A 24,695-nucleotide genomic window follows, 5' to 3' on the forward strand; every position below is an offset into this window, starting at 1 on the left:
AGCTGAAATGCAGCAGTGACTGAGCAGATGGGTCTGTAAAGAGCTGAAATGCAGCAGTGACTGACCAGATGGGCCCGTGGCAGCCGTTTTTGATGTTGTGCTGGATGAGGGGAGGAGCCACATCTGTGCACAGGTAGTGGTGGGCATCTGCCGTGAGCCTGAAGTAGCCATCGACCAGCGAGGTGAAGGACAGCGCCTCGGCGTGCGAGCCCAGCTTCAGCTCCTGCCAAAACAGCAGAGTCAGTGCTGCAGTGCCCGCCTTGTCACACACAGCTGAGGTTTAAAAACATTGCAAAGCTTCCTCCCAAAACCTTGGCATCACATGTGGGACCAGCTCATCCCCTGCTCCTAAGTCAAGGTCCTCTAATCAAATGGCAACAGAGCAGAAAAAAAAACTAAAATTCCTGGAATTTTCACTCCCAGGGAGGCTCAGAGAGAGGAGCAGCAACATAAAGATGCAATCACCCAACAAAAGGTTTTTTAAAAAAGTTTTAAAAGATTTTATTCCATTATCAATCTCCTTGTGCCCACCCCCAGCCTGGCCCCCCATGGTAGGGATAGAATCCAACAGGGAATGAAATGATCCAGCAGGGAATGAAATGATCCACCAAGGAATGAAATGATCCATTCAGGGAATGAAATGACCAATCAGGGAATGAAATGATCCACCAGGGAATGAAATGATCAATAGGGGAATTAAATGATCAATCAGGGAATGCCATGATCAATCAGGGAATGCCATGATCAATCAGGCAATGCCATGATCCAGCAGGGAATGCCACAGTCCAGCAGGGAATGAAATGATTAATCAGGGAATGTAATGATCAATCAGGGAATGTAATGGTCAATCAGGGAATGTAATGATCAATCAGGGAATGCCATGATCCAGCAGGGAATGCAATGATCAATCAGGGAATGCCATGATCAATCAGGGAATGCCATGATCCAGCAGGGCATGCCACGATCAATCAGGCAATGCCACGGTCCATCAGGCAATGCCACGATCGATCAGGCAATGCCCCGGTCCAGCAGGGCATGCTGTGATCCAGCAGGCAATGCCCCAGTCCATCAGGCAATGCCCCGGTCCAGCAGGCAATGCCCTGGTCCAGAAGGGAATGCAGTGATCAATCAGGCAATGCCACGATCGATCAGGCAATGCCCCTGTCCAGCAGGGAATGCAGTGATCAATCAGGCAATGCCACGATCGATCAGGCAATGCCCCGGTCCATCAGGGCATGCCCCGATCCATCAGGCAATGCCCCGGTCCATCAGGCAATGCCCCGGTACATCAGAGCATGCCGTGATCGATCAGGCAATGCCCCGGTCCAGCAGGGCATGCCGTGATCGATCAGGCAATGCCCTGGTCCATCAGGCAATGTCCCGGTCCAGCAGGCAATGCCCCGGTCCATCAGGCAATGCCCCGATCCATCAGGCAATGCCCCGGTCCAGCAGGGCATGCCGGGATCCAGCAGGCAATGCCCCGGTCCAGCAGGGCATGCCGTGATCGATCAGGCAATGCCCCGGTCCATCAGGCAATGCCCCGATCCATCAGGCAATGCCCCGGTCCATCAGGCAATGCCCTGGTCCATCAGGCAATGCCCCGGTCCAGCAGGGCATGCCGTGATCCATCAGGCAATGCCCTGGTCCATCAGGCAATGCCCTGGTCCATCAGGGCATGCCCCGGTCCAGCAGGGCATGCCCTGGTCCATCAGGCAATGCCCCGATCCATCAGGCAATGCCCCGGTACATCAGAGCATGCCGTGATCGATCAGGCAATGCCCCGGTCCAGCAGGGCGTGGACGCCGGGCCCCGCGCCGCTGAGCTGCCCCGGCGTGAGGAGCAGGGCCGCGCTGCGCGCGCGCGTTCGGGCCGCTCGCTCTCCGCCCGCGCTGCCCCTGCTCACCATCCTCTTGTTGTCCTGCTTGTTGATGCTGACCGCGCACTCCTTGACGACGACGTGGGTGATCTCAGGGAAATAGGAGAAGCTGTTCCACGTCTCCCGAAGTTTGTGCTTCTCCTCCTCCGTTTTGCTTTTGCCATCGGATTTCTTCTTCTTCTCCTTCTCCGTCGGGACAGGCTGCAAATGTATTTGGGATAAAAGCTTTGGTTAAAACATGGTTAGCACAGTGGTTTTTACTGTCAACCAAAAATTCATTCTAGAATAATGACAGAAATTAATTACTAGTTAGAATTACAGACTAGAATAATTATATAAATCATTAAATTTATAGAAATTGTAGAATAATATAAAATATAATGTATTGTAATACATTAACTCGAAACCAAAAATTCATTCTAGGATACTGATATAAATTATTTATTAATTAGAATTCTAGAATTAAATTATTGCATAAATTATAAAAATAATGTAAATTACAGAATAATAATATAAATATAATAACATTAAAAATATAATATACTTCACTCTAATACATTTCCTCTATACCAAAAATTAGTTCAAGAATAGTAACGTTAATTGTTTATTAGTTGTAATTATAGAACAATTATATAAATTATGAAATTAATATATAGAATAATAATATAAAATATAGAATGTAATGTATTCTAGTACATTTACTCTAAGCATAAAATTAATTCTAGAATTATTATATTAATTATTAATTAGAATATAATTACAATATGAATTATAAGATTACTATAAATTATGGGATAATAATATAAAATATAGACTATAACGTACTCTAATACATTTACTCTAAACAAAAAATTAATTCTAGAATATTTATATAAATTAATTATTAATTAGAATAATTACAATATGAGTTATAAAATTACTATAAATTATGGAATAACAATATAACGTATTCTAATACATTTACTCTAAACATAAAATTAATTCTAGAATATTTATATAAATTAATTATTAATTAGAACGATTACAATATGAATTATAAAATTACTATAAATTATGGAATAATAATATAAAATATAGACTACAACATATCCTAATACATTTACTCTAAACATAATACTAATTTGAGAATATTTATATAAATTAATTATTAATTATAATGATTACAATATGAATTATAAAATTACTACAAATTATGGAACAATAATATAAAATGTAGAATATGACGTATTCTAATACATTTACTCTAGACATAAAATTAATTTGAGAATATTTATATAAATTAATTCTTAATTAGAATGATTACAATATGAACTATAAAATTACTATAAATTATGGAATAATAATATAAAATATAGAATATAACGTATCCTAATGCATTTACTCTAAACATAATATTAATTCTAGAATATTTACATAAATTAATTATTAATTAGAATGATTACAATATGAATTATAAAATTACTATAAATTATGGAATAATAATATAAAATATAGACTATAACTTACTATAATGCATTTACTCTAAACATAAAATTAAATTGAGAATATTTATATAAATTAATTATTAATTAGAATGATTACAATATGAGTTATAAAATTACTATAAATTATGGAATAACAATATAACGTATTCTAATACATTTACTCTAAACATAAAATTAATTCGAGAATATTTATATAAATTAATTATTAATTAGAATGATTACAATATGAATTATAAAATTACTATAAATTATGGAGTAATAACATTAAATATAGAATATAACGTATCCTAATACATTTACTCTAGACATAAAATTAATTTGAGAATATTTATATAAATTAATTATTAATTAGAATGATTACAATATGAATTATAAAATTACTATAAATTATGGAATAATAATATGAAATATAGACTATAACTTACTCTAATGCATTTACTCTAAACATAACGTTAATTTGAGAATATTTATATAAATTAATTATTAATTAGAATGATTACAATATGAACTATAAAATTACTATAAATTATGGAACAATAATATAAAATGTAAAATATGACGTATCCTAATACATTAACTCTAGACATAAATTAATTTGAGAATATTTACATAAATTAATTATTAATTAGAACGATTGCAATATGAACTATAAAATTACTATAATTTATGGAACAATAATATAAACTGTAGGCTATATTGTATTCTAATACACGAACTCAATCTAGTTCATTCTGGAGCGTTTTTCACAGAGCCTTTCGTTTCGCTGGTACAAGGGCTGCCCACAGAGGTTGTGCAGTGCTCAGTCTTGGATTGGGTCCTGAGCCTGGTCTGGTCTCCAAACTAAGCCTGAAAAGGGGCTGGGCTGGAACCTCCTGAGCTCCTTCCAACCCGGATAATCCTGCAATCCTGTCAAAGCCGCTCCAATAAAAAGCTGCTCTGCAGTGTTTGAAGACCACAACCATCTTTCAGCAGGTGCCGTGTCCCAAAAAACCCCTTTCATTCCATTTCTCAAGGTACTCACACTTGGCTTGAGCCTCCACTGGATGCCGTGGTTCCCCGTCACCATCACTTCGTACTTCTCGTTGTCTCCACAATTGAATTTATTCATCTCGTTCTCAGCAGAAATCAGCAAAAACGAGGTCTCAAAGATCTCTGCCCCGTAATATTTGGTCAGGATCTCCATGGTGGATAAATATTTCACCTTCAGGTCCCGTGGGGAGACGCTGTTGTTGCAGATGGTTTTGTTGTTGAACTCCTTCAGGAAATGCTTGAAAACGTTATTGATCCGAATCCTGGTCAAGAAATTCCTCTGCCTGATGGTCCTGTTCAGAGTCTCAGGGATATAATGCTTGTAACTGCAAGGAAAAGCAAGGGGTTAAATTCAATTCAATTCAATTCAATTCAATTCAATTCAATTCAATTCAATTCAATTCAATTCAATTCCTCCTGGGAGAGCAGCAGAGCCAGCAGGGACAAAGGATGGATCCCAGCTCACCTGATGTCCTTGGGAAGCTCCGGCAGCTTCATGTTTTTCTTGATGGCATCGTGGGAGATGGCCAGGACAGCCATGCCCAGACACTCGTTCTCAATCTCATGGACCTCCTGGTCGTTTTTGGGATCTCGGATGGGTGCCAGGCCCTTCACTAGGTCATACTGGCCCTTAACAGGAGAAAAAAACCCAAATTACCCACTTGGTCCTTCCCAGAGTTGTCCCTGAGCCAGGAATTCATCCCAGGATCCTTGGGCAAGGAGAAGCTGGAACCTCCTCCCCTTCTTTTATACATCAGCCCACCAAGAATTCAATTTTTAAAAAAATAAACACAGAAATCTCTGGCCTCTTTCAGTACCTCCAATATTTATTTTCTGCTCCACAAAACCAACTTTGTGTCTCTGCTTTATCCCTGTCCTTCCCATCCAAAGCCTCTCAAGGATTCATCTTTAAGCCAAGTCTTGCTCTGGGACAGCCTGGAAAGAGTTTGGTTATCAAAGAGCAAAGACACTTCTGTGCCTTGCTGCTTTAATGTTTTCCTGGAATTCTCTTTCCTTGTGCTTCCCAGTGTGAAAATCCTGCAGGAATTCTACTCAGAATCAACAGTAAATGGGATTTCCTCAGTGCATTCAATTTGCTCTTTCATCAACCTGAATTTTCCCTTTTTTTTTTTTTTTTTTGGTGAAACCTGACAGCTTCTGGTTTGAAACTTTGGAAGGCACAAGAGGAGAGCAAAACTGCAGTGAGATTATCAGTCTTTATCACCATGGGGTTAGCAGTAAACGCTTATCAATCTTTAACACCACCCAGTAAAAAAACCTCATTAAAAGGACCCAGCCCTGCCAGATTTCCCTCTGCTGCTGCTCCCCTCCAGCCCCAGCTCTGTGCAAATGTCCCACAAAAGGTGATGGACAGCGTCTATAAACACAAATATTTCACTTTAGAAGAAAATATCTATAAAAATAAAAAATAAAACCCTTCTTGGGAGAGTTTCTTTACACCTCCTTCATGCAGCAAATTCTCTCCTCTCCACCAGGCAGCAGCAAAAAAGAAAACCCTTTCCACTACTAACAGGATACAAAATGTGTATTTTAGGAGCTTAAAAAGAGGTTTTTAAAGCGGTTTTTATGGGAACACAGCCTCAGAGACAGCTCCAACCTGTGCAAAGATGTATTCCAGGGAATTGGCATCCAGGATGGGGGTCCCCTCCGGGGCCAGCTTCTTGTCATAGGCCTTGGCCCTCCTGGGGGAGTGTCTCCACACCGAGGGCTCGCTCTCGCTGGTCCCGTGCCAGTTGGTGAAATAGTACCTGCCAAAAATGTCAGAACACTTGAAAAACCTTTCTTGGGAAAAGCCTCCATTTCCACAAGATAATTTGGGTTTTGGAAAGCAAAGCAGTTCAAAGCAAGAATCAGTCAAAGTTCTGCCTGAAGGTTAAGTGGTCCAACATTCCAGCACGTTCCTGGCCTGAGGAACTGGGGGGAAATGATACAATTATTGTGCATTATTAGGGGTTTTTTCCTTTTATTTTTTATTTTTTTTGGTTAGAGAGATGGAGCACCTGTCCTGTAAGGAAAGACAGATTTGGGAATGTCCACCTGGAGAGGAGAAGGATCCAGGGAGAGCTCAGAGCCCCTGGCAGGGCCTGAAGGGGCTCCAGGAGAGCTGCAGAGGGACTGGGGACAGGGCAGGGAGGGACAGGACACGGGGAATGGCTGGAAGCTGAAAGAAGGTAAATTTAGGTGGGATATTGGGAAGGAATTCCTGGCTGGGAGGGTGGGCAGGGGCTGGAATAGAATTCCCAGAGCAGCTGTGGCTGCCCCTGGATCCCTGGCAGTGCCCAAGGCCAGGCTGGACAGTGGGAGGTGTCCCTGGGTTGGGATGGCATGGCATGGCATGGCATGGCATGGCTTGGATTGGATTGGATTTAAGGTCCCCTCCCAGTCCAAACCAGTTTGGGATTGACATTTATAAAGCCCCAAATTTCCAGTGGTCAAGGCCGGAGTGGCTCAGCCTCACTGCAGAGTCAGGATCTTCAGCAAAATAAAATGAATATTTTCAGGTGAGCTCTTCTGAGGCAGGAACTCCAACCCAAAACTGTGCCAAAAACTCCTGACAGGAACCAGAGGGTACTCAAGAACTCCTTGGGCCAAGGCCTGGAGAGCAGAGCAAAGCAAATCCTTCTGAAATCCAGAGGAAATGACTTTGCTTCCCTGTCCTCCTGCAGAAGAGGAGTCAGAATTAATAACTCCAGCTCTTCTGTTATTTCCTGAAAACAATCACGAGCAAGCTATTGTGTATTGTGTGGGATTGAGAGGAGACTTTGCTCCTTTTCCTAATTAACTGCTCTGATTAACACGACGCTGAGAGCCACAACAACCACGGGAGCCCCATTGTCTGAGGGATGAGTGAATAAAGGAGAAACTTTTCCTCGGAGAGCTCCGCGGCTGCCTGGGAGTGACTCTGGGAATTTCACTTCCGCAGCAGGAACAGGAACACGAATTTCCCCATCCCCAAGTGAGCTGGGGAGGCAACTGTGCCCTGAGCTCCAGGAGCAGGACCCAGCCCTGCCTCACAGCATCTTCCATCCTTGTTCACCATTATCTTACATATCTCCAAACTATAATATAATGTCATATAATGTAATAATATAATATAATATAATATAATATAATATAATAATATAATATAATGTAATGTAATGTAATGTAATGTAATGTAATGTAATGTAATAAATATAATATAATATAATATAATATAATATAATATAAGGTAATGTAATGTAATATAATATAATATATTAATATTATAGTATTATAGTACTATCTTATCATTATACATTATAAAATAATATAATATAAAATGATAAATTATTATCTATAATTATGATTATATATTATAAAAATATAATATAATATAATATAATATAATATAATATAATATAATGTAATATAATATAATATATTAATATTATAGTATTATAGTACTATCTTATCATTATACATTATAAAATAATATAATATATAATGATAAATTATTATCTATAATTATGATTATATATTATAAAATTATAATATATAATAATATATAATATAATATAATCTATTAATATTATAGTATTATAGTACTATCTTTTCATTATATATTATAAAATAATATATAATGAAAAATTATATTCTATAATTATGATTATATATTATAATATGATATGATATGATATGATATGATATGATATAATATAATGTAATATAATATATTACAATATTATAATACATAATATTATAATAGCCTATAATAATATATAATCATAATTATAGATAATGATTTATCATTATGTATTATTTTATAATATAAAATTATAACATATTACTATAATAATATAATAGTATTGTAATATTAATGTAATATCAATGTAATATTAATATAATATAATATAATATAATATAATATAATATAATAAATATTATATTATATTATATTATATTATATTATATTATATTATATTATATTATGTTATATTATATTATATTATATTATATTATTCTAGTATTATCTTATAATTATATATTATTAAATAATATATAATGACAAATTATTATATATAATTATGACCATATATTATAAAATTAATATAATATAATATAATATAATATAATATAATATAATATATAACATTACAATATTATAATACATAATATTATAATAACCTTGTAATAATATATAATCATAATTATATATAATAATTTATCCTTATGCATTATTTTATAATATAATATTATAACATATTATAATACTATTGTAATATTCATGTAATATTAATATAATATAATATTATATAATTATTATATTATATTATATTATATTATATTATATTGCATTTTATTACATTATATTACATTACATTTTATTGCATTTTATTACATTACATTATATTCCATTATGTTATATTGCATGACATTATATTGCTTCTTGTATTATTTAATATGCTATTATATAATATTTTGTAATCTATTCTATTTATTATAATATTATAAAATATTTTATTATCAAACCCCACTCTTCACCTCCAAATTTTTTTTAAATCCTCCAATCCCTACAAAAACATAAGTTTACTTGTGTTTTATCAAATACAAAATCTAATGCATTTCAATAAAAGATATAGAACTGTCAAGTACAAAAAAAACCACTAACCACTCCACAAACAACAAAAAAACAAACCCACACAAATATAAATTACACAAAAATTCCAACCCTTGTATTTCACCCACCTATATATATTTGTAAATAATTTATATCATTTTATAAAAAATTATAAATTTTAAGCTCCTTTATAAGTATAAAAATCAGTGGAATTGTACATTTTTTATTAAGTAATAACTTAAATAAAATATAAAATTCGATCAAATATATACACAACAAATAATTAACAGTGTTTTCAATACACTATTCATAATTCAAACAAGAAGGGGAGATCTTAAAACTCTAGGTATTTAAAATTTTAAACTTTCTTTACTATAAAACACAAACCCACAAAATACTACAAAAATACTACAAAAAAACCACAAAATACTACAAAAATACTAAAAACCCCACAAAATACTGCAAAAATACAACAAAAATACACAAATACTACAGAAATCCACAAAATACTACAAAAACCTTATACAAATACTACAAAACTACTACAGAAATCCAAAATTGCTACACAAATCCTATACAAATACTACAAAACTACTAAAGAAATCCAGAAATTACTACAAAAATACTACACAAATACACCAAATGCTGCAAAAATGCTACAAAGGTCCACAAAATACTACAAAGATAATACAGAAATGCTACAAATGTCCACAAAATACTACAAAAATACCACACAAATCCAAAAAATACTGCGGAAATCCACAAAATACTACAAAAATACTAGAGGAGTCCACAAAATATTAGAAAAATACTGCCGAAAACCACAAGATGCTGCACAAATACTACAAAGATACTACAGACATCCACATAATGCTACACAAATACTACACAGATACTACACAAATCCACCAATTACTACACAAATACTACAAAACTACTACAGAAATCCACAAAGTACTACAAAAATACTACCAAAATACTACAAAAATACTACCAAAATATTACACAAATCCACAAATGCTACAGAAATTCTGCAGGGATCCACAAAATGCTACAAAAATACTGCAGGGATCCACAAAATGCTACAAAAATACTACAGGGATCCACAAAATGCTACAAAAATACTACAGGATCCACAAAATGCTACAAAATTACTACAGGGATCCACAAAATGCTACAAAAATATTACACAAATCCACAAAATGCTACAGAAATACTACAGGGATCCACAAAGTACTACAAAAACACGACAGGAATCCACAAAATGCTACAGAAATACTACAGGGATTCACAAAATGCTACAGAAATACTACAGGGATCCACAAAATGCTACAGAAATACTGCAGGGATCCACAAAATGCTACAAAAATACTACAGGGATCCACAAAATGCTACAAAAATACTACAGGATCCACAAAATGCTACAAAATTACTACAGGGATCCACAAAATGCTACAAAAATATTACACAAATCCACAAAATGCTACAGAAATACTGCAGGGATCCACAAAATGCTACAAAAATACTACAGGGATCCACAAAATGCTACAAAAATACTACAGGGATCCACAAAATGCTACAAAAATACTACAGGATCCACAAAATGCTACAAAATTACTACAGGGATCCACAAAATGCTACAAAGATACTGCAGGGATCCACAAAATGCTACAAAAATACTGCAGGGATCCACAAAATGCTACAGAAATACTACAGGGATCCACAAAATGCTACAAAAATACTACAGGGATCCACAAAATGCTACAGAAATACTGCAGGGATCCACAAAATGCTACAAAAATACTGCAGGGATCCACAAAATGCTACAAAAATACTACAGGGATCCACAAAATGCTACAGAAATACTACAGGGATCCACAAAATGCTACAAAAATATTACACAAATCCACAAAATGCTACAGAAATACTACAGGATCCACAAAATGCTACAGAAATACTGCAGGGATCCACAAAATGCTACAAAAATACTACAGGGATCCACAAAATGCCACAAAAATACTACAGGGATCCACAAAATGCTACAAAAATACTACAGGGATCCACAAAATGCTACAAAAATACTACAGGGATCCACAAAATGCTACAAAAATACTACAGGGATCCACAAAATGCTACAGAAATACGGCAGAGATCCACAAAATGCTACAAAAATACTACAGGGATCCACAAAATGCTACAAAAATACTACAGGGATCCACAAAATGCTACAAAAATACTACAGGATCCACAAAATGCTACATAAATACTGCAGGGATCCACAAAATGCTACAAAAATACTGCAGGGATCCACAAAATGCTACAGAAATACTACAGGGATCCACAAAATGCTACAAAAATACTACAGGGATCCACAAAATGCCACAAAAATACTACAGGGATCCACAAAATGCTACAAAAATACTACAGGGATCCACAAAATGCCACAAAAATACTACAGGGATCCACAAAATGCTACAAAAATACTACAGGGATCCACAAAATGCTACAGAAATACGGCAGAGATCCACAAAATGCTACAAAAATACTACAGGGATCCACAAAATGCTACAAAAATACTACAGGGATCCACAAAATGCTACAAAAATACTACAGGATCCACAAAATGCTACATAAATACTGCAGGGATCCACAAAATGCTACAAAAATACTACAGGGATCCACAAAATGCTACAAAAACATTACACAAAGCCACAAAACCCTACAATGCTTCCAAAATCCCTCCGGACAGGAACGGGATCCCTTTTCCACACCAAAAACAAACCCAGCAACGGAAGAGTTAATTCCCCTCCTCTGTGAGCAATGACTCCAGGATATTACAAAATCCTGGGGTTTTTCATTTGAAAAAAAGTATCATGTACAGTTAATCCACTGCTCTAAAAATTAAAATTAAAAAAAAAAAGATTTTTTTAAATAAAAAAATTTAAATTTAAAAAAATAATTTCTGAATGCTCACGTACAGGTAATCCATCACTCTATAAAAAGAAATAAAAAAATTAATTTAAAAAATAATTTTAAAAAATTCTTTTCTGAATTATCACGTACAGTTAATCCACTGCTCTATTTAAAATTTTAAAATTAAAAAAACTAATTTTTTTCAATAAAAAAATTTTAAATTTAAAAAAATAATTTCTGAGTGATCATGTACAGTTAATCCACCACTCTATAAAAATAAATTTAAAAATTAATTTTTTAAAATAATTAAAAAAAATTCATTTCTGAATTATCATGCACAGTTAATGCACTGCTCTATTTAAAAATTTAAAATAAAAAAAAACTAATTTTTTTGAATTAAAAAAATTTTAAATTTTAAAAAATAATTTCTGAATTATCATGCACAGTTAATCCACTGCTCTATTTAAAAATGTAAAATAAAAAAAAAACTCATTTTTTTCAATTAAAAAAAATTTAAAATTTAAAAAATCATTTCTGAATGATCATGTACAGTTAATCCACTGCTCTATTAAACAAGCCCAGACCATGTTCCTTTTTCCCAGAGGAATTCTGCCTCCAGCAGAGCTCAGAAAAACCCAAATTCATTTAGGGAGCAGTTTCACAACCCAAAAGCCACAATAGAAATAAATGAAATAAAACAAAACACCACCAGACCATGAGTGCATTCCTGGGGAAATGGGAATCTTTGGATTTTAGTGCTTAACTCTTTCTGAAATGCATCTGAAATTACTGAAAATCCATATTTTTGGCCCAAAGTTTGTCCATTTTCATTTGTGGAGTACAAGGGACAAAAGAGATTTCCCTGCCAAACTTCAAATCCCAACTCCAAAGCTGGAAAAAAAATAAAATAATATTTTTTTTTTTTTTTTAATTTCAAAACAAATAATAAACCACCAGAACTTTTAATTATGGAATTTTAATTAAAATTAAAGTGGCTCTTCCACGGCTTCATTCTTTGAAATGGTACAACAGGAAAAAATACAGAAAATAAAGCTCGGCATAAATTAATTGTGTTCATAATTATTTGCAGGAAACAACAAAAGAATTGGAGCCATTCATTATCTTAAATCACCTTGCTGGGTTATGAACGGCCAAGAATTATTTTTAACAGGGAGCTGTTCAGGGAATTTTAAGGAAAGTCCTCCCATCATTCACCCAGAGCAGAAACACAAACACCCAACGCAGCAAAAACTGGTTTTTAAGAATCCAAAGTTCTTAATTAATTAATTGAATTTAAAGTGAATTATTAAAAAATTAAATATATTTAAACGTTGTTCATTAATTCGACGTTTTTAATAATTAAAAGGATTAAATCCTCACAACTACACTTTAAATGTCACCTTTTTCTGAGAAAAACAGAGACTTTCAGGCGCAGGGGAAATCCCCCAGGTGGACATTACCCCAGAAGTTGTGATTTTTCAGGGTTTTGTTACCGCGGCTGATCTCAGGGCACCCTGAGCTCTGTAAAAACCTTCCAGAGTGCCTCAGTTCTGCTATTTCGTGGTGTTTATCGGCCCAGCCTCATCCCAGCGGAGATCTGCCAGCATTAGGGCATTAATAACGCTTACTGAAGAACAAAGGTGTTGGGGATGATGAAATAGGAAAACCTTATAAATATGATTGCCTGGCAAAAGATTTGGAAAATCCAGACATTGAGATGAGAACTAGATTTGAAATAGCAAACCTTGACTACTGAATAACTAGAAAACAATAGTATAGCCAGGCTGAAAGCAATCCCCCTCTGATTAAACAACGCCCTTTACCTGCAGATAGGTCCAAGGGTCAAATGGAATGCTCTGTCTCACCCCCAATGTCTGGTTCATCCCACACCTGTGACCCTCCCCTGCAGTATCAGAGATCTGGGACCCCACTGGCCCAAGTCCTGCTCCAGCCCACCTTGAAGCCCCCTGATAAGGTGTGCCCGAGGGACCGGACGCTCTCTTGGCTCCTGTTCTCTTCCCCTCTCTCTTGGACCTTCCTCTCTTGGCTCCTGTTCTCCCCCCCTCTCTCTTAGACCTTCCTCTCTTGGCTCCTGTTCTCTTCCCCTCTCTCTTGGACCTTCCTCTCTTGGTTCCTGTTCTCTTCCCCTCTCTCTTGGACCTTCCTCTCTTGGTTCCTGTTCTCTTCCCCTCTCTCTTGGACCTTCCTCTCTTGGTTCCTGTTCTCTTCCCCTCTCTCTTAGACCTTCCTCTCTTGGTTCCTGTTCCCCCCCCTCTCTCTTGGACCTTCCCCTGGTACCCTTACCTGGAACCCTCGCTCCCTCTCTCTCCCTCTCCCCCTGGGCCTGCCACGAGTTGTGCCTGGCAGCTCCAAGCAGGGCCCTTGCACCCACGCCCTTTCTAATAAACAGCATATATCAACCCGACTTCAGAGATCTCATCCATCCAAACCGTCCTGGAGACCACCGATCCCCGCACAAAGGAAAATACCCCAGCATCCTCCTCCTCCTCCGCAAATAAGAGTTACCATTGCTTGAAAAGCAAAGATCAGTCATCCTTCCTTGCAGCAGCTCATCCAACAAGAACACTTCCAGCTCAAAAACCACATCGCAGAGCCCTCTCCTTGCATCTCCCTGCAGCCCAGACGGCCCCAGAGTGTGGGGATATTATTTACAAGGTTATTTTCTTACAGCTGGCCCTTGAAGAACCAAGAAATCTGTGCATTTCCTAAAGTTTCTGCATTAATTATTCCTGCAAGCCAAGTTTATTTCATCTATTTTTCTCCTGTACTGAGCATTTCAAGCTCATAGTGCTACAAGGAAAGTCATAATAAGAGGACGAGGAAGTGGAAGAGGAAGAAGAGGAGGAGGAGGAGAATCAGAAGACTCAGAAGAAGAAGAATCAGAAGAAGTATCAGAAGAAGAATCAGAATCAGAAGAATCAGAATCAGAAGAAGAAGAAGAATCAGAATCAAAAGAAGAATCAGAAGAAGAATCAGAATCAAAAGAAGAATCAGAAGAAGAAGAATCAGAAGAAGAATCAGAAGAAAAGAAGAAGAAGAAGAAGAAGAAGAAAAGAAGATGAATCAGAAGAAGAATAAGAAATAGAAGAAGAATCAGAAGAAGAAACAGAAGAAGAATCAGAAGAAGAAAAGAAGACTCAGAAGTAGAAGAAGAAGAAGAAGAAAAATCAGAAGAAGACTCAGAAGACTCAGAAGAAGAAGACTCAGAAGACTCAGAAGACAAAGAAGAAGAAGAAGAAGAAGAAGAAGAAGAAGAAGAAGAAGAAGAAGAAGAAGACGAAGAAGAAGAAGAAGAAGAAGACTCAGAAGAAGAAGACGAAGAAGAAGAAGAAGAAGAAGAAGACTCAGAAGAAGAAGACTCAGAAGAAGAAGAAGAAGAATCATCAGAAACAGAATCAGAAGAATCAGAAGTGGTGCAGAATGAGATTTCTAACAACTCGTAAAAGGGTGAAACTCCCCCTGGATGAGGCTGGGGCACTGTCTCAGCCCCAGATCCATGTGCTGGATTTCCAAGAGGCCACCTGGGGCTACCTCTGAGCCCCAGATCCTGGCAATATCCTGGCTCCTGGTTGGATTTTTCCAGGTTTTCCCACAGACCCCTGGCAATCCTGGAGAATTCCAAAAGCAACAGCCTGTTGCCTTTTCCTTTGAGGAGTAAAATTCCCACTGATTTCAGTGGGAACTGGAACACTTCAAATGGAAATCCATCCATAAAAGCCCTGACACAAAACCCAGTGGTTTGGAGCCCATTTTCCAATTAGCTTTGACCTTGTTCACTCCCAGCTTTGTGAAAACAACTTCTTGTGCTTTTTCAATTTTTTTTTTCAAGGTTGAAACCCCAAAGATGCAAAGAAATCAGGAGATATTTGAAGCTCCTGCCGCTCATCTCTCCTCTGAGCTGTGCAAACCAAGTCGCTGCTTTTGGTTTTGCTTCCCTGCTTCTTCAGGGAGCTCAGGAATAAATAAATCTCTTTTTTTTCAGGTGTTTTCTCTTACCTCATGCGATAATGGAGCCTGAAGGATGATTTTTCCTCCACCTTGAAGACCTGGTTTGGTGCATACCAGAGCTTTTTGTTCTCATCATACAGAGCAAAGAGGTTGTGGCACAGAGGGGACACAGCTGGCACAAAAATACACAAATGGATGAATCACAAAGCTCCAGTGCACATCCACACCCCAAAACACAAAAGCATAAAGCAAATATTGGATCATGAAAAGAAACTGATACTGGCATTAGCTTGAAACAAATATTAGGGAGGAAAGGTTGAGGTGGAGCTCTCACCTTGGTTCAGCCCATGGGCTCTGGGGTGGATTAAACAGATTATTTCTGGTGTTAAAGTGATCCTCAAATCCTGATTTTGCCCAAGGTCTGAGCTTCAAGGAGATGACTTAAAACCTTCATCTTGTCCAGGTTACAGAAAAGGGAGTTTAACCAAACCCACAACTTTGTTCTCAGCTTTATTTTATTACTAAATTCAACCCCCAGAGGTGAAAGGAGGTTTTGGCAAACAAGCAGAAAGCCTTGGTTGGTCCACAGAGAAAGACCCCAGAAAATGCTCTGGTCTGCTCCAGCTAAGAACATACTTTGACACCAATGGACTGATCTGCTGTAACTTTGCATTTACTCCATCCCAGATCTGTTTGGGATGGATGTTTACTCCATCCCAGATCTGTTGGAATTCCTTGTCCCAGCTCTGGCTGGGACAGCTGCACCATCTGTGGGTTCACAGCCCCCAAAGAGCACACCAACATAAATAGGTGGCTGTTAAATACCCCTCACTGTGCTTAAATCTCTTAAAAAAAACCAACATCAGCACTCATTTGGTGAGGTTTGTCCATAATTTCACCCATTCCCATGGAAGAGGAGCAATTAGGCAAATGAGCTGAAGGAGATTACAAGAATCCAGGGGATGTGGGCAAAGAAAACATTTGAGAGCTGCAGGAAAATTCCTGCCAGTTCCCCTGTTCTCACCCCACAGCAGCTGGACAACGTTTGGTGTTCCATGGGGAAAGAACCTCAGAACTGTAAATACAAAAGCCCACTGGGCTGTGAGATCAAACAGAGATTAAATCCACTTTTTCTGTGGAATTACAGGTTCGCTGAGCCCCAGCCCAGAGGGAAGAGCACAGCACAGCCCCTGACACGTGAGGCACGCACACGAGGTCAAAGCAGCTTTGTGGGGATTTATTGGGACAGGGAATGCTCTTCCTCTGACTGACACACAGAGGATGCCTCCCTTTGGCTGCTGCCAGCCCCTGAGAGCTGAAATAAATCCAAATACTCACAACACCTCTGGGCAGCCTCAATGCACAGCTCCTCCGAGGTGAACTCGCCGCTGGAGTAACAGATGGGGGCTTTGTCCTGCAGGTAGAAGAGGATTTCCAGCCCCTGGTGTTGAGCTTCCAGGTTGAGCTCATTTTTCCTGGTGCTCCTCATTTTTGCACAGAAAGCCATGGCTTTGCAATCTTCTTTTACGTTGAGATACTGGGAGTGCAGGGAAAAGAGCACAGGGAAACGTGAGGGCAGTTGGAATTATCGGGACACAAGTGCATCACTGCTGGCTGGGCAACACAAGCCTCCAAACCCTCAGGTGGGGATTTATTCAAAACCAACGCGGTGAAAAGGGGGAAAAAGAAATGTCAGTGATTATTCTGGTTCTGGGAACTCTGCTCCAGATCATTCCCTTCTCTTCTGGTGGTGCCACAGCTTTTCTGCAAGGTTTCTCTTCTCAAAGCAGAAATAACTTTCACATCCTTCAGCACCTCGCTGGCTGGAAAACAACACTTGAGCCTGAGTGACTTAAACAGCTCTCATTTGATGTTTCCTTTTTTAAAAAGTCAGCTTCTATTTTTTACAGCCCCTTAACAACAAAATATTTCTCATTGTTTTCTCCTCTCTCACCCTTTGTGTTTGAAACTGCTGATGGTTTATGAGTCATGATGTATTTTGTAAGATTTATTGGCATTTATTTTTTATTACTACTTCTCTGTCTGTCCAGGAGGAAAGGGTAGCACTGAGTAGGTTTAACGCAAGAGCTTTTAGATTGCCAAGGATGCACAACAGGGCAGCTCTGACCCAAAATAAAATTGCATTTTATACCCAGTGCTTAAACAGAAAGAGCAGAAAGTTATTTGAGTTATTTGGGTTCTTTGCTCCATGTTTTCCTAAGCTTTAGAAAGCCCAAACCACCAATTTTATAGTTTGTGAAATTAATCCTCCCACCAAAAAACAAATAAAAAATGAACCCCCAAAGCCAACACACCTGCATTTATGTGCCTGTGGGATCCTCTACACAACTGAAATGGGTCTTCGCTCTCCCCAGGAGAAGCTTCACTCCGACTGAAAAAAGAAGGAAAAAAAAGCATTATCAGGAATGACTTTGTATGGCTTGAGGCACAAATGAAATGGTCAGGCTGATAAAATTCCACCTGCAATCCCAGGGAACAGAGATTATTACTATTATTATTACTACTACTACCATTAATAATAATAATAATAATAATAATAATAATAATAATGATATAACAACAACAACAACTGAGACATGGCCTCAGCCAAAGCCAGTCCCTGGAACCACCCAGGAGTCTGGGCACATCCACTGATCCCTTCTGACACTTTGGGGGCACTACCTGAGATGCAACCAAAAAACCAGGAAAACCTTGGTTATTCCCTGGATTTTCCCCTATTTTCAGTTTGGAATTGTTCTCATCACAAGCCTCAGCTGTGACACCACAGGGACATTCTCCTCTGTGCTTCATCTCCTCCATGCCTTCATTCCTCACATTTTTATTAGCTATTAATTCCAAATCTTCCCTGCTCTCTGTTTTTCCTTCCCCTCTCAGATTATCATTTAAAATGTGTCCAAACTAAACCTGACAGTGCTGCTGGTTTGGGAGCCCTCACCCATCACTCATCTGAGGCTGAAAATTCCTCCACTTCCAGCCTCCATCCCCCCTTTTTCCGTCCTCCCCATCCCTGCCAAAATGTGTTTGAAATAAATGTGTGTTTATTGTTTATGCTTCACCAGTGCGGAGTAAATCTGGCCTAGCAGACTTCAGCAAATATTGCTCTAAAAGCCTGAGGCTTAGTCTGGGAAAAGTCAGAGCCACACAACCTCCCTGGTGCTTGGGAAGAGCCCAGCAAACCTGATCCTGTCCCAGAAAAAAAATTACATTGAAGAGCCTGGCACACATTCCCAATTAAATTGCATTTTTCTGCCATCCCTGCCACTTGAATGCTGAATTTGAGGTTCCTGACACTTTCCCCTGCCAATAATATGGGGAAGAAGTAATGGAGAGTGTGATTTTTGGGATATGCAGGCAAGGCAGGAATTCTTTCTGCACAGCACCATAAAATTGAAATGCAAATGGTGAAAATTATTAATGTTATTAATATGGTATTAATATTATTTCTATAATGAATGTTATTTATAAATAATTTAATATTGATTAATATTATATTCATATTATTTCTGCACAACACCATAAAACTGAAATGCAAAAGGTGAAATTTATTAACTTGAATCTCATTAAAACCCCCTTTTAAATCACATATAACTGAAGCTCAATACATTGTAATGTCTGTGTGGGCCTAATGTTAAAAAGATTTGTCCAGATGTTTTAAAATGTGAGGGGGAATATAAAACCACTGCCTTTTCCAGATTCATAAATCCAGCTTCTTGTTTTTCAACAGAGCTGCTTTGCTTTGGTTAAAAGCTCCTACTCTTGGTTTTAGTCACAGCAATTCCCAGAATCCTAAAAAGCTTCAAGTGCTGCTTCATTTACAAAACCTTCTGGGTTTGAACCGAACAACCCAACACCCAATCCATGATTTATTATTTCCTAATGGGTTTCCCAGACATTCCCCCACTCATTGTCAGGGATTCACCTTTTAAAAATGCATTTTCATCTTCCTGAAAGGCTCCTTCCAGCCAGACAAATTCCTGCTCTGTCTGAGCATCCTTCTCCACACCTACACAGACAAATGCTTCCTCTCTGAAAAGTGATTTTTATCTTTGCCACTGTCTCAGAGCTTCACAAATTGTTATTTGTGTCTTTTTTGGTCTCTTCTCTACTCCAAGGGATGTGCTCAGTCCCTGCTGCAGTCGCTTTTTTCAGGCAGATTTTAATTTCACAGTGGAAGCAGCTCTTTGTGGTGCACCCTCCAAAATATTTTTGGGAATGCAGGATGGCTTTTCTTGAGATCCCACTCCCCCAGGCAAAGGCTTTTCCAGCTTATTTAAAATCTTGGCCCACCCATGACTGGCCAAGGGAAGCCAGGTGAGGAATTCTTTTCCTCACACACAGGCAGAGCCCTCAAAATCTCCTGGTAATCACAAAGAATTATGAAATAGGGGAAGGGAAGTCTAAAGGTGGCTTGTAAATCAGTTTGGCCATTAAACTATTAGGATATTTGGGAGAGAATAATATTTGGTAAAAACTCAAGTTCCTGACTATGATTTGCTACATCTGAATCCCAGCAGCTCCAGCACGTTTAAGGGGAAAAAAAAATTTACAACAGTATTTGTTAAACAACCCCTTTAGACTCATGCATGCCTCAAAGACTAAGAAAAGGCAGATGCAGAAATTAAATATTTTTGTAACTCTGCGCAAATCTTCCTTGAGCCAGAAGGATGCTGCTCCACCAACCCCACACTTCACCATAAACCAGGATCCTGGAAGCCAAATGCAAAGAGGGAACATCCATTGGAGGGGCAAAAGTCCCTAAAACACAAATACAGGAAAATCCCAGCTGAAATCTGACCAACCCAAAACTCACTTTGAAGCACCATTTGCAAGTCCTTCCTCTTTTCTGCCCTCTCAGCCAATCTAGTTTCAGGTTTCCTAACCTCTTAGAGACTGAAAATTTAGATATATGAGCACATGCTATTTGTTTTCCACAGGATTCTCTCACCAAATGTACATTTTATTTGTTTTAATTATTTATTATTGTGTTTATTCTCTGCTTTTATTCAGAGTGATCACATCACACGCTGCTTACCCCAAACCAGAATGAATAATTCCCCTTGGGATTTTCTGTGCAGCCCATGCTGTGATATGACTGATCCACGCTGTAAAATTGTTTTAAAACAGGGCCAGCAGGGCACAGAATGGGAATTTTCACCAAAAGTGGTCGATGTGCAGCAAAGTTCTCAGGAACTGAGGAACTGAGGTTTCTCAGCCCTCCCGGAGAGCTGGGTGTTAAACTGCACCTTTGTCGTTCTGCCTGCAATGGCTGGGGCACATGCAGGAGCACACAAACACAAAATCACCTTTCTTTTTCCTGTATTACCTGCTCTTTCCAGCCTGATTTTTCCTTTGGATACAGACTGGGCTGCTATAATGACCAATTTTTCAGTCTGGTTTGGGTTGGAAGTGACCTTTAAAGGTCACAACCCGTCTGCAACGAGCAGGGGCATCTTCAACTACGTTTTTATAGCTTATAAATGTGTGTTTAATTCTCTTTCATCCCCAATTTCTGGTATAATAACTTTATATGATACAATTCTTGGGGTTTACAACCAGTAATTCTATCCTTGTAAAGCCAACCCCAAGCACTTCTCTGCTAAACCAGGATCAATTTCCTTGGAGGCAAAGGAAAGCCATCACGGAAACCTCCCAACAACAACCTGATTTTTCTGTAATTAAGTTTTAATTACAGAACTAATTTGACTTTAATTAGTTTTCCCTCACAACTCTCTAAAAAACAGCTTTATTGCTCAGACTGATGCTCACGGGGCTGAAGGGGCATTCCAGTTTTAAAGTGATTCACCTGGACAATTTGTTTTTATTCCTGCCTGGGACATGGCATGAATGATCCTTTTCCTTCCTTGATGCTCTCCTCTCTGATCCCCGTGCCCGAGGCAGTCTGGGGATGGAAGATGGGATGGGAATTCTCTGGAGAAGAGCCACGCCACCTTCCCAGCAGCGGGGCAAGCTGCGGGAAGCGCGGCCACTTCCCGCTGGCACGGCGCTGATTCCAGGCGTTTCCTGAGGAGCATTTCAGACCTGTGCAAAAGCTTCCAGGGAAACCGTCCTGGCAAACACCTCGGGGCTGCTCGCAGGAGAAAGTGCGAAGGATTGCGCAGAGCTCGGTGTTCCTGAGGGCCAACGTGGCAGTGACCCTCAGCAGGTCACTGGAGCAGGATGTGGCAGCGCTCCGGATAAAAGTCAGAACTTCCATGGGAGTGAATTTAATGGGAACGAGGCAGTGAGAGCGAGGAGGGGTCACGCACACCAGCTCTGCTCACACACAGCAGCAGCTCCAGAGCTTCAGTGCAGCACACACCCAGGAAGAGCTGGATGCAGGGAATGGCTCTGCCTCCTCCAAGAGAGGAGAACACGCTGCAGTCATGCTACAGATCCATGGAATGGGAGGAATGGAAAAGAACGGGGAATGGAAGAAAACCCACCCCGACAGAGCCGTGTCTCTGCTGACTGGGACACCAGAGCAGGCCAACATCATCACACAGCTGGACACTGAGACACCTGAGCACGTCCAGAGGGGACAAAGAGGCTGGAGAGGGGCTGGGGACACAAACCCTGTGAGGAACGGCTGAGGGAGCTGGGGGTGCTCAGCCTGGAGAAAAGGAGACTCAGGGGTGACCTCAGCACTCCCCACAGCTCCTGAAAGGTGCCTGTGCCCAGCTGGGCTTGGGCTCTGTCTCCAGGCTGCACTGACAGAACCAGAGCACACAGGCTCAAGCTGTGCCAAGGGAAATTCAGGTTGGAAATTGGGAAAAAGCTTTTCCAGAAAGGGTGATAAAGTTCTGGAATGGCTGCCCGGGGAGGTGGTGCAGTCACCATCCCTGGGTGTGTTTAAAAAGCCTGGAGGTGGCACTGGGTGCCAGGGTTTAGCTGAGGTGCTGGGGCTGGGCTGGACTCCATGATCTTGAAGGTCTCTTCCAACCCGGTCATTCTGTGAATTCTGTGAACTGACCCTGTGTGGACACAGGGTCAGGGTAGGGCTGGAGCAGCTTTCCCAAGCAGGAAAAGCCACCAGGAAGGAGGTGAATCAGTTTCATGAAGGTCTGTAACTGGAGAATTCCTCCCCTCTAACCCAACAGGAGCAAGAGAGGTCACTTCATCCTGTTCTCCTAAGCCTTAAAATCTCAGAGATCCCACCATGCTGAAATGATGGATGAAGAAACCTCGGGGGACTCGTTACGCATTTACAGGCTCTCAGAGCTCCAAGTTCTCCTTGGAGCCAGGTTTTAAGAGTCCATCCCACCTCACCTAATTCATTGAAAAGAATTCATTTACTCCACCAGCTGTGCCTGTGGAGAAGGGATGATCCCCAGGTCCCAGATGTGCCATCCTGGCACCTGCTCCAATGGATGCTTCCTTAGATAATTCCATGTTGGTTTTCTTAGTTTTTAAGAGATGGGGTAACTGAGAGATGTTTTAAAAGATTTTATTCCACTATCAGTCTCGAGGAATAGTGAGACACAATAGATGTAACACTCTCAGTGTTTATATAAAAACATCTAAAACTGTATAAACTTTCTGTTACATTTTAAAAATTCTTTACAAATCCATTTCCCACAATTCCAAAGGAATCATTTGTACCCCACTGCTGCAAAACTACCTCCATGACCCACTGGTGCTCCTCAACAGGGGAATCCCACATTTCACCAGTTTTTAAGGAAAAAGCAAGCACGGATTTATAATGACAGCACCCAGATTTCTGACGGTGCCTCAGATCTCCAGTAAGAAGCAAACCAAAACAAGCAACCAGCTGAGGTCCAGCAAAGCCAAGAAGGGTCAGAAATGTTCTCAACGCGTCCTTTCTGCAAACGAGGAGCAATGAAAGGAGTTGCTGACTTACCCAGGAAATCGGTGCCAGCCCTGGTAACGCCCAGCTCTCCCACATCCCACCCTAACAGAGGTGGAAGCAGCTCCTCCAAGCCCCACCAGCCCGAGCAGGTGAACTTCTCACAGGCTTTGCTTTCTGAGCGTGTGAAACACGCCAAGGGGCCGGGACTGGGTGACCACAGAGCTGCTGCAGAGGTCCCTCCTGCTGGCTCGTGGCCACCCCGGCTCACAAACCACGCAGGGTCACTTCCCTCCTGCTCGGCCGCTTCCTGGAGAGCAGCTCCAGATGTTCTTCCGGGCCTTTTTCACTTTCATGTCTTAGCACGAAATGGAGACTCTCGGCCCAGCTCTCTCCAGCTCTTCTTTGCTGGGCAGCACTAACTGCACACTGTGAGCAAAACCCCTCGCCCCCTACGACGCCCCCACCACAAAAACACAGATTTGGGGCTGGAAGGGACCTTACAGACCTTCTCGTTGCTACCCCTGCCACCACACATGAGGCCACCTGGCCTCAGAGAAGGAACAAGCAACAGGGGAGGGTTTGCAGCAGCAAAATTCCTTCTGAGCAGAGGAACAAAACTCCTTTAGGACAAAGGAGGAACAAAATTCCTCTCGGACAGCACCATCCTGCACTGGAGCTGAGCTGCCCAGAAGCTGTGAGGGCATTCCAGCTCCTCCCATGGAATTCCTGAGGGCAAGGACCAACCCCAGCTTTCCCCCAGAAGAACAAACTGAAAACAGTGGCACCTCTTACACTCAACCTGCTCTCAAAATAAATATCATGCACCTGTTGCCATTTAGGGCCCTTCCAAAGGCACTAAAGAGGCTCTGACTGTGTGGTCAACATCTCCTGTGAGAAGGGCAGAGCCCCTGAACCCCCCAGGTCTGGCAGTCATGTGCTTCCTGTGGTGGCTTTGCACTTTGGTAAGACTTTTTTGATGGTTTGCCATTTTCTTTT

At 39.7% G+C, this 24,695-nt stretch overlaps 1 protein-coding gene and 1 long non-coding RNA gene across 2 annotated transcripts in view; both read right to left on the bottom strand.

The window, feature by feature from the left end:
- The window catches only part of JAK1 (Janus kinase 1), a 35,283-nt gene extending 17,020 nt beyond the window's left edge, over positions 1–18,263 (bottom strand). The window contains exons 1-8 of the mRNA XM_068199048.1: positions 18,187–18,263; positions 17,210–17,408; positions 15,920–16,043; positions 6,008–6,158; positions 4,856–5,019; positions 4,382–4,715; positions 1,904–2,077; positions 66–223 (exon numbers count right to left, since the gene is read on the bottom strand). Of these exons, the coding sequence (XP_068055149.1) occupies positions 66–223; positions 1,904–2,077; positions 4,382–4,715; positions 4,856–5,019; positions 6,008–6,158; positions 15,920–16,043; positions 17,210–17,408; positions 18,187–18,192 (1,310 nt within the window). The 5' untranslated portion in view covers positions 18,193–18,263. The remainder of the gene's footprint in view (positions 1–65; positions 224–1,903; positions 2,078–4,381; positions 4,716–4,855; positions 5,020–6,007; positions 6,159–15,919; positions 16,044–17,209; positions 17,409–18,186) is intronic.
- The window catches only part of LOC137478891 (uncharacterized), a 369,499-nt gene that overhangs the window by 245,279 nt on the left and 99,525 nt on the right, over positions 1–24,695 (bottom strand). The window lies entirely within an intron of this gene.

The sequence above is a fragment of the Anomalospiza imberbis genome, chromosome 9, assembly GCF_031753505.1.
Source record: "Anomalospiza imberbis isolate Cuckoo-Finch-1a 21T00152 chromosome 9, ASM3175350v1, whole genome shotgun sequence".
NCBI lineage: Eukaryota > Metazoa > Chordata > Aves > Passeriformes > Viduidae > Anomalospiza > Anomalospiza imberbis.